The sequence below is a fragment of the Haplochromis burtoni genome, unplaced genomic scaffold (genome assembly GCF_018398535.1).
Source record: "Haplochromis burtoni strain Fernald_Lab_line unplaced genomic scaffold, NCSU_Asbu1 Contig_898, whole genome shotgun sequence".
Taxonomy (NCBI): Eukaryota; Metazoa; Chordata; class Actinopteri; order Cichliformes; family Cichlidae; genus Haplochromis; species Haplochromis burtoni.
The window spans coordinates 5906-17082 of NW_024583259.1; the positions used below are offsets into that span (position 1 = coordinate 5906).

The following is an 11177-nucleotide window of genomic DNA, read 5'->3' on the forward strand; positions in this document are numbered from 1 at the left end:
TTTAGACTGTGAAAGAAAGCTGGAGTACCCGGAGAGAGCTGGGAGACTGTGCAAACTCCACAAAAAAGACAGCGTAGTGCTCCAGCTCTGTGAAATAATGAGTAAGCTGCATGTAGACTAATACTTCATTACTTTTATTGGTATAATCACAGGCTACTGCTTTAGCACCTCTAATTGGTGGAAGCAACTGAACAAATTGGGTGTAAGTGTTTTGTTTTAGTGTTCTACACTTACTATAAAGTTATTATTGTTCAGAACGGAATGTACAGGTAAGTCACGTTAGCCATCACTGCTTGAGTGCCAGGAAGGTTTTTGTTGGCTCAAAAGGCCCCTATGGTAGTGACTATGCACATAAGCTCAATTAGTCACAGAAGTCTATACATTTTCCTGAATTATTTTCTTTTTTGGATGCTTGATAATCAAATGATATGCATCCTCTGCGAGTAATAGAATTCTTTCTCTGGCTTAACTGATCCAGCTGTGATCTGGTGTTTCAGGGCTAGACTCAGAATTTGTTAAACCATCAATTTCCATCAGTTACATCAAATAGCCTGAAGAGGGTGCTCTTGACAAAGCAGTACATTTCAAACGTGGCGCTTCATCTTCATCTCTCCTATCGTCCAGGGATGAGGCTTCAGGCTTCTGTTACGTGAACGATGCCGTGCTGGGAATCCTCAGACTGAGAGAGAAATACGAAAGAGTCCTCTATGTGGACGTTGACCTGCATCATGGAGACGGTGCACACCAAACACTCTTTTGACTTTTGCACAATTTAAAATGAGCTTCTTTTACATTTTGTCATCCTCACAGCAGTTTTTTTGGTTCCAGGTTTTAAAAGCTCTTTCCTCCCCTTTGGTCTCTGCAGGTGTTGAAGATGCCTTCAGCTTCACATCCAAAGTTATGACCGTTTCACTGCACAAGTTCTCGCCCGGGTTCTTCCCAGGTCAGGCAATACAGTGAGCTTAACCACGGCATGCTTTAATATGCCAATTTGAATCATGAGACCGTGTTGGATAAGTTTGTGCTTGCTTAGGTACGGGTGACCTGTGTGACACCGGGCTGGGTAAAGGCCGCTGGTACGCTGTGAACGTCCCGCTGGAGGACGGCATCAAGGACGACAGATACTACCAGGTTTTTACCAGGTACACACACAGAGAAACTGTAGCGCTGTCCTCCTATATAACTCCAACAGATCAGAGGTCAGGGTCATCCATTGATGAGTGCTATGGAGCATGTGCAAGTTCAGCATTTTATCAGGGACACTTTAGCAGGGAAATCCTTCCATTGTGAGGCTTAAACTGGGGATTTTCTAGTTGAAGGAGTTTCTCTGTGCTGAGCACTCAATGCAAATGCAAATGTGTCGCCTCTAAAAGGAAATAAAGGGTTAAAACCCCTTGTTTGTTCTCTCTATCTCAGCATCTGTATGTCGCAGATTCTGTGATCTTGAACAGGAGGAGCTGAGTTTGTTTCCTCTCAGCTGCTTATAAATCCTTAAAATCTCTATTTGAGCAAAAGAGCAAAAAAAGTGTAGGCGGTGTTTTTTTTTCTGGGTTTTTTTGGCAAGCACCAAGCAGCAATCATCTCAGCTCTATGTGTGACTGCTGGGATCATTCCAGGAGGTTTTTTTGTTTTGTTTTTTTAATGGAGTGGCACAAGAGTAAGACAGAGGGGTCTCAGTGGAAATCAGACATAAACAGAGTGTAGCATAGAAAACACTGGATGTGATTTTCAGGCCCATGTGCCCTCACACACGTAATGCTACGGTTACGAAACAGGAATTTAGGCTTTTTTTAGTACAACTCATAAAAACACTTAATTAGTCTAATAACACTAAAGTTACAGCATCAAAATAAACTTACAAATAGTCATTATAAACAATTGAATACACAATGTTATTGGGTTATAATTATTCATTCTATAATGTTTATGTCAGTTTAATGGTGAGAGATCATTTTATTTGACTATGTGCTGCTTTGTTGGGTTAGCTTTAGTAATACAGCATCACTGTTATTGTGCAAAAGTCTTGAGTCACCCCTCATTTCTTCATAGTTTACTTCTAAGGAGCATTTCTTGTCAGGCTTTCTGAAGGTCTTTCAATGTTTTTCTTTTATCGGCTGCTTTTTCAGTTATTTTCAGAAGATTGTTTTTTGTTGGTTAAGTCAGTTTAACACTGTACTACGCATCATTCAGGCATAAAAAATGGTAAATGGCCTGTATTTGTATAGCGCTTTACTTAGTCCCTTAGTCCCACAGCCACCCTGGGGCGCACTGAGAGAGGCGAGGCTGCCGGACACTGGCACCACCGGGCCCTCTGACCACCACCAGTAGGCAACGGGTGAAGTGTCTTGCCCAAGGACACAACGACCAAGACTGTCCAAGCCAGGGCTCAAACCGGCAACCTTCCAATTACAGGACGAACTGACAACTCTTGAGCCACAATAAAGCACATCATTTGTTCCTTCGCCTATGAAAAATGTCAAATATAACAAAGTGATTCCCAGAGAGCTATTAGATTAAAGAATCTTACCATATCTGTGCATTGTGTGCAGTTTCCTCAAAAACAAACTGAGGAAACCTAAAAAAGCGTGTAGTACATACAATAGATGAACAGTAACAGTGCAAGTCATGTCCTTAACAAAACAAGACCTGACAAAACCTGGAGAACTGTTCCTGAAAACTGCTTTTTATCCTTGTTGTAATTTCATGGTTGCAGATCAGCCGGCATCTGTGAGCTGATGGTGATGGAAATTAAAATTGCTCTATTACACAGCGTCGACTTCTAATGGGTGAAACTAAAGTCTTATCTTGTAAAGTAACTAATGCAAGTGACTGAAAACTTATCCCATCCATCCACTTCCACTTCTCAAGTTCAAGGTCATGTGCGGGTGCAGGGGTCATAGGGCAAAAGGTGGTGTACATCCTGGACAGGTTGCTGGTCTTTCATAGGTTTAACACAGGGAGACAAACACTTGATACCTAACCTAACAAATGCATGGGTTTAAATGGTAAATGGCCTGTATTTATATAGCGCTTTACTATTTAGACTGTGAAAGAAAGCTGGAGTACCCGGAGAGAGCTGGGAGACTGTGCAAACTCCACAAAAAAGACAGCGTAGTGCTCCAGCTCTGTGAAATAATGAGTAAGCTGCATGTAGACTAATACTTCATTACTTTTATTGGTATAATCACAGGCTACTGCTTTAGCACCTCTAATTGGTGGAAGCAACTGAACAAATTGGGTGTAAGTGTTTTGTTTTAGTGTTCTACACTTACTATAAAGTTATTATTGTTCAGAACGGAATGTACAGGTAAGTCACGTTAGCCATCACTGCTTGAGTGCCAGGAAGGTTTTTGTTGGCTCAAAAGGCCCCTATGGTAGTGACTATGCACATAAGCTCAATTAGTCACAGAAGTCTATACATTTTCCTGAATTATTTTCTTTTTTGGATGCTTGATAACCAAATGATATGCATCCTCTGCGAGTAATAGAATTCTTTCTTCTTTTTACAGCGTCCTGCAGGAGGTGCGAGCACAGTTCAACCCGGAGGCGATAGTGATGCAGCTGGGTGCCGACACAATGGCGGGTGACCCTATGTGCTCCTTCAACATGACCCCTGTTGGGGTGGGCAAGTGTCTGCAGTATGTCCTGCAGTGGCAGCTACCTACACTCCTGCTGGGCGGAGGTACGCTTCACGTATGTGTTTATTATTCTGACTGATGTTGATGTGTGTGTGTGTTGGTATATCTCCACGTATGGCTGTATGCGCATGTTTCTCGGAGTGCTGAGGTAGTCCAGATGTAACGGTGTAGTGCGCCTTCTGTTTGTGCGTGTTTGCGTTGAATTTCTGAGTCCGTTACTTAAGCACATTTACACACACTGCCCTGTCCCAGACTCCTCAGCCCTTGGCCAGATGATAGCTACTAATTATACAACACAATGAATCCATTTTACTCAACTACAATCCCACCTCTCTTCCTTTCTCTCCCCTCCCGCTCTGCCCTACATACTTTCTCCTCAGTCCATTCCCTCCATCTTTAAACTTTCTCTGTGTCTTCTGTATGTGGGAGGCTTTATAGTTTTTCTTCCAGAGGATTTTGTCATATTAGCTTCCTTTTTTTGGTCTGAAGAGCTACACAAAGCTGTATAAATGTGAAAGTACAAATGAGCTCTTATTGCACACACATTCAACTGACCACAAGAATGAGCTGGTTCAGGTCAACAAAAGAATAGACTGTGTACAAAAGCTGCTCATACCCACATGGACAAACATAACTGCTAATCAATGCTAAATAAAAGAATAAATAAGTACTCAGATTTCATGCACTAGTTCCACTGGAGCACAAATGTGCTATTTGACAGATAAAATATTAGAAATTGAAATACTTCAAAACAGCAGCACAAACAGTGCAACTTTAACAAGAAAAAAACACCCTCCATACATTTGTTCTGTGGCACACTGTAAACATGTTTATGTCAGCTTTTATATGTATAGTTAACATATAGTATTATATTAGTAGTATTATAGTTGTATATGTATACCGGTAGTTAACATAGGCGTCTTCAGAGATGGTTAGTCGGCCTCAAGTGGCCATTAGAGAAACTGCAGTTTGGACACATAATTAGAAACAGGGTATTTGATAGGTTAGTTTAGTTTAGTTTTTTAATCTAAAATTTTCTCCCAGACATGTTTTTTATCCTCTGTGATTTGACATGGGAATCTATGGTTATTTACACCTCAAGTGGCCATGGGAGGAACTGCACTTTTTTGGCACTTGTGAGAGTTGGCTTAATTTTTCACTGCTTTGAAGTTGAAGGTTACTGGCATTTTCTCACACTTCATGACTTGGTAACAGGGGCAGATGTAGAGAAATGTTCTTAGGCTGGCATGGAAATCAAATGGCGGGACAAAATCAAAGCCTTTTTTAAACACATGTGCATGTGTTACGTATGGTAAAAATGATTCAAATGCAAGTATACATGCATTTCATATAAAAATAGTCTGCAGCTTAATTAATTTCTGTAGCCCACATAATGAACCTTTTCAGTTACATAATACATGTGATTTTTTTTATGTACTGTATAGCCTGTATAATAAATAAATACATATAAAAACATTTAGTGGCCTGTCATTAAAATTTAAAAGCTGGTATATACTTTGAAGTCCAAACTTTCAACACAAGCTGAAATAGAGACTCAGCGTGGCTGCAGCTTGTTGCTATGTCAGCTTAATCACATGCCCGTCATCACACAGAGTGTTAATAACACTCACCTTCATTCCACCTTCAAAGTGTTAATGCTATCTTATCTTAATAAACAACACAGTCATATGCAAAACTAGTTTGGCACTAGGGGTGGCAAGAGATCATTTTAGGGTGGCACATGCCACCCCTCTAGATGTGCCCCTGCTTAGTAACCTGATGACAGTGTACGACCTCTTATTGGGGGCATTTTCACATTCTATATTCAGTTTTTGCCCCTTAGCCGTTAAATGCTGATCGGGTATCTTCAGCGTAGACACCCAAGTTTGTGATTACAATAACTAGATAGGTGGCTGAGAACAAAGCGACGCATAATTTTCAAATTCATCCCATACGTGGAACCACTAAAAATCTCAGATAAGTTAGAATCCCAATTACCTTTGCTTCAAGGTCGAGGTCAGAGGTTAGGTTTTGCCTGAGACATCATGTTATATTTTCCCGTCTGTTTGTTGCTGGGTTAGTGGAGATCTTTTCTGACTCCTGCCAAGGAAACATGTTGCTTCACAGATGATTTATGTTTTGAATTATGTAAGACATGGTTCTGTTTGGATATCATTGTCACTGGTCGTAGTCACGTGACCTATCACAGGTGATTTAAGATGTCGTCGCCCTGTGTTTCGTTGTGTGACGAGGCCTCAGGAAAAAACACATTTTTGGCCACAACCAAACTCGTTCACAAATACAAATAAGTTTGGGGATGAACTGATTAGATTTCGGATGCTAAATGGTGAAGCTCACAGCGACTTTACATGATACATCACTCAAAAAACAATAACTCTTGTGATATCTACACACAGCCCCCAAACATCAATATAGCAAAGGAAACTAACAGTTGCTCAAAATGGATTTCCCCACTCGTTTAACTTAATAGAGTATATATATTTTATATTATTTTATTTATTTATTTTTACAGATAAACAGATGTAATGAAGTGATTTTATTTTATATGGAAAATGTCCAGTCTGGACAGACAAATTATTAACAATACAAAGGATTTAAGTTTTATTCCAGTGAAAGAACAGCCAACACAGTAGGGTCAGTAAAGTCTTTGTATGTTTTCTCTACAGGAATCATGTTCTTCAACTTCGTTTGACCCCATATGTTTTTTTCCTCTGGTCATCCCATCCTGCAGTGGGTCTCTTTCCCACCAGTCAGGCCCGCCCTGTAGTTTGAGATTCAAACTGCTTTAAGAAAGTGTTTGAAGGTTTAAGTGGAGGATTGAACAACAGTTTAGCAGCACACACATGCTGAGGCACAACCATCATTTCCCTGAGCAAACTGTGTTGTCACAAATGTGACGGGCAGCAGTTTAAAGCTGGTGCATTCAGTTTGGAGGGGAAGCTTCTGGATTGCTCTACACACTGAAACATGACAAGATGATCCTTGATTAAGCAAGAAAAACATAAAAATCAGTTTGATGGAAGAGAAATGTGTAGACCAGAAGTTTTATTTCTGACAAAACTGATTGGTTTAGATTTAATTAATGAGCAATAAGTTGTAGATTCCTGCTAAACAGGTAAAGTTGTATCAAGTCAAACACTTGCTGGCTCTGCTTTATTTTAACTTCAGATTCAGCTTCATTGTCACATCACAAATTTACAAAGAGTAGGGTGAAAAACCTTGTGTTGCAGAGCTCCATATTAGCAGATAAAAATGTAAAAAAGCACATAATAACAGCATATTTTACATTTGTGCAAAACACAGAAGAAAAAGAGCAAATGGCCCTATAATGAACCCTGGGGAGCTCCAGTGTGACAGTCAGCCTGGCCAGATGTGATGTTAGGCCTTCTCTTTCTGTTTACGATTTTTCACCTGTCTATGCAGTCTTCACCAGTTTTTCACTGACAAAAACAAATGTGGAAAAACAGTAGGGGTGCAAGATAAACTAGCATTCCTGCAGATGCAGTTATATCATGCTATGATTTAAGGATCAGTCCAGCTGTCAGGAATATCGACCTGCTCCTGTTTTCTCTCATTTAAAAGACAAAGATGGAGCAGTGTAGCCATGCATACACACGTACATCAGCTTCAAAGCACGCAGATGTGTCCGGGCATGAATTGGGCATGCCCGGACACATCTGTGTTACAGGTGTCTGTCACACGTGCCGTGAAACTTTTTTTTTTTTTATAATTCAAGTATTTATTAGATTTCGCATTTTATAACAGCAAATACAGGGGGAGAGAACTTTGAAGTCCTAACTTTCAACACAAGCTGAAATAGAGACTCAGCGTTTCTGCAGCTTGTTGCTATGACAGCTTAATCACATGCCCGTCATCACACAGAGTGTTAATAACACTCACCTTCATTCCACCTTCAAAGTGTTAATGCTATCTTATCTTAATAAACAACACAGTCATATGCAAAACTAGTTTGGCACTAGGGGTGGCAAGAGATCATTTTAGGGTGGCACATGCCACCCCTCTAGATGTGCCCCTGCTTAGTAACCTGATGACAGTGTACGACCTCTTATTGGGGGCATTTTCACATTCTATATTCAGTTTTTGCCCCTTAGCCGTTAAATGCTGATCGGGTATCTTCAGCGTAGACACCCAAGTTTGTGATTACAATAACTAGATAGGTGGCTGAGAACAAAGCGACGCATAATTTTCAAATTCATCCCATACGTGGAACCACTAAAAATCTCAGATAAGTTAGAATCCCAATTACCTTTGCTTCAAGGTCGAGGTCAGAGGTTAGGTTTTCTGAAAATCTTGTGAATATCTCGTGATAACTCAAGAGGGAAATCAGCTAGGATTTTCAAATTATAACCACAGGTACATCTACTAGGAGGCTGAGCTGTAACACTGATGGACGCCGGTACTTTTAATATAGTAGGTACTGTATGTGACACATTGTGGTTAATTGAATCAGTAGGTTTAATAGCTGTTCTTAATTGTGTCAAATATTTTACTGTTAGGTAATGCCTGAGACACCATGTTATATTTTCCCGTCTGTTTGTTGCTGGGTTAGTGGAGATCTTTTCTGACTCCTGCCAAGGAAACATGTTGCTTCACAGATGATTTATGTTTTGAATTATGTAAGACATGGTTCTGTTTGGATATCATTGTCACTGGTCGTAGTCACGTGACCTATCACAGGTGATTTAAGATGTCGTCGCCCTGTGTTTCGTTGTGTGACGAGGAGCAGGTGTGCTCAAAATGTCATATGTCATGAAACTGGAGTTCTGCAGCATGCAAACTTATTTTTCTTTTAAAAGCTTACTGTGGCCTCAGGAAAAAACACATTTTTGGCCACAACCAAACTCGTTCACAAATACAAATAAGTTTGGGGATGAACTGATTAGATTTCGGATGCTAAATGGTGAAGCTCACAGCGACTTTACATGATACATCACTCAAAAAACAATAACTCTTGTGATATCTACACACAGCCCCCAAACATCAATATAGCAAAGGAAACTAACAGTTGCTCAAAATGGATTTCCCCACTCGTTTAACTTAATAGAGTATATATATTTTATATTATTTTATTTATTTTTTTTACAGATAAACAGATGTTGTGCTGTATCCTGTGTAAAGTAATGAAGTGATTTTATTTTATATGGAAAATGTCCAGTCTGGACAGACAAATTATTAACAATACAAAGGATTTAAGTTTTATTCCAGTGAAAGAACAGCCAACACAGTAGGGTCAGTAAAGTCTTTGTATGTTTTCTCTACAGGAATCATGTTCTTCAACTTCGTTTGACCCCATATGTTTTTTTCCTCTGGTCATCTCATCCTACAGTGGGTCTCTTTCCCACCAGTCGGCCCTGTAGTTTGAGATTCAAACTGCTTTAAGAAAGTGTTTGAAGGTTTAAGTGGAGGATTGAACAACAGTTTAGCAGCACACACATGCTGAGGCACAACCATCATTTCCCTGAGCAAACTGTGTTGTCACAAATGTGACGGGCAGCAGTTTAAAGCTGGTGCATTCAGTTTGGAGGGGAAGCTTCTGGATTGCTCTACACACTGAAACATGACAAGATGATCCTTGATTAAGCAAGAAAAACATAAAAATCAGTTTGATGGAAGAGAAATGTGTAGACCAGAAGTTTTATTTCTGACAAAACTGATTGGTTTAGATTTAATTAATGAGCAATAAGTTGTAGATTCCTGCTAAACAGGTAAAGTTGTATCAAGTCAAACACTTGCTGGCTCTGCTTTATTTTAACTTCAGATTCAGCTTCATTGTCACATCACAAATTTACAAAGAGTAGGGTGAAAAACCTTGTGTTGCAGAGCTCCATATTAGCAGATAAAAATGTAAAAAAGCACATAATAACAGCATATTTTACATTTGTGCAAAACACAGAAGAAAAAGAGCAAATGGCCCTATAATGAACCCTGGGGAGCTCCAGTGTGACAGTCAGCCTGGCCAGATGTGATGTTAGGCCTTCTCTTTCTGTTTACGATTTTTCACCTGTCTATGCAGTCTTCACCAGTTTTTCACTGACAAAAACAAATGTGGAAAAACAGTAGGGGTGCAAGATAAACTAGCATTCCTGCAGATGCAGTTATATCATGCTATGATTTAAGGATCAGTCCAGCTGTCAGGAATATCGACCTGCTCCTGTTTTCTCTCATTTAAAAGACAAAGATGGAGCAGTGTAGCCATGCATACACACGTACATCAGCTTCAAAGCACGCAGATGTGTCCGGCATGAATTGGGCATGCCCGGACACATCTGTGTTACAGGTGTCTGTCAACGTGCCGTGAAACTTTTTTTTTTTTTATAATTCAAGTATTTATTAGATTTTGCATTTTATAACAGCAAATACAGAGATGCAACAACCAAAAGCAAGAAGCAAACAAACAAAAACAAACAAAGAAAATAAATAAATAAAAAATAAAAAAAAAACCACAACGAAACAAAACAAGTGAGGTTTTAACATATGTTGTATTAAGCTCAAATGTCCAAGTCAGGTAGACATGTAGGTGCAAAAATTGTCCCACTGTTCCAGCGCAGCTTCCGTCACATGATGTATTTTTCCCAGCATCTTTTCGCATGCAACATTCCCAATCATTCTGTCTTTCCACATTTTAAGCGTTGGAATATGAGAGTCCTTCCAGTGTTCCAAAATGACACGGGCACATGTTACCAATGCAGTACTTAACACTCTAAACTGGTGTTTACTTAATTGCGGCACCTCTCCTTTGTCTCCTAGTAAACATAATTTAGGTGATCTGGGTAGGTTACAAAGTGTCCACCCCTGCAAATAATTCAGTACAGTGTTCCAAACTGGAAAAACCAGCGGGCATTCCCAGAGGGCATGTATCAGAGTACCTTTGGCTTTTTGGCATTTCCAACACAAGTCATCTCTACCAATCCCCATTCTATACAGCCTTGAAGGAGTATAATAGTATCTGTTAAGAATTTTGTATTGAATAAATTTTCCCCTGGCTTCCCTAATGTATAATCCATTGTTCGACAATATAGAATCCCATGTACCTTCATCCATTGTACGCCCTAGATCCCTTTCCCATCTTTTTTCAGGCTCTTATTTATATTATTTTTAATCCATGGGCAAATATTATACCATTTCGCAGCTGTGCACAGAAATGGGGGTAGTAGCATGAAAATTCTCTATCGAGTTACTTTCACATGTTATTGTAACTCCTCCTTTTAAACAGTTTCTTATTTGCAAATACTTCCAGAAATGACTGTTACCCTCTAAACAAAACTTATTTTTAATATCCTCATACGACATGAAAACACCCCCTTCAAATAGGTCACTAACAGTTCTGATACCTCTTCTCAGCCATTGTGTCCAGTAAACAGTCTGCTTACCAATTTTAATTTTAGGATTATACCACAAGGGGGCATACTTCTGTACATATGGCACAAGTTTATATTTCTTATGCACCTCCAACCATACCATTTTCGAAAATTTCAAAATAGGGTTTTGCGTCTTACC

At 39.6% G+C, this 11177-nt stretch overlaps 1 protein-coding gene across 1 annotated transcript in view; it reads left to right on the plus strand.

The window, feature by feature from the left end:
* The window catches only part of hdac8 (histone deacetylase 8), a 39701-nt gene that overhangs the window by 3452 nt on the left and 25072 nt on the right, over positions 1 to 11177 (plus strand). Inside the window, exons 5-8 of the mRNA XM_042216016.1 lie at positions 625 to 737; positions 866 to 943; positions 1034 to 1142; positions 3510 to 3682. Coding sequence (XP_042071950.1) covers positions 625 to 737; positions 866 to 943; positions 1034 to 1142; positions 3510 to 3682 — 473 coding nt within the window. The remainder of the gene's footprint in view (positions 1 to 624; positions 738 to 865; positions 944 to 1033; positions 1143 to 3509; positions 3683 to 11177) is intronic.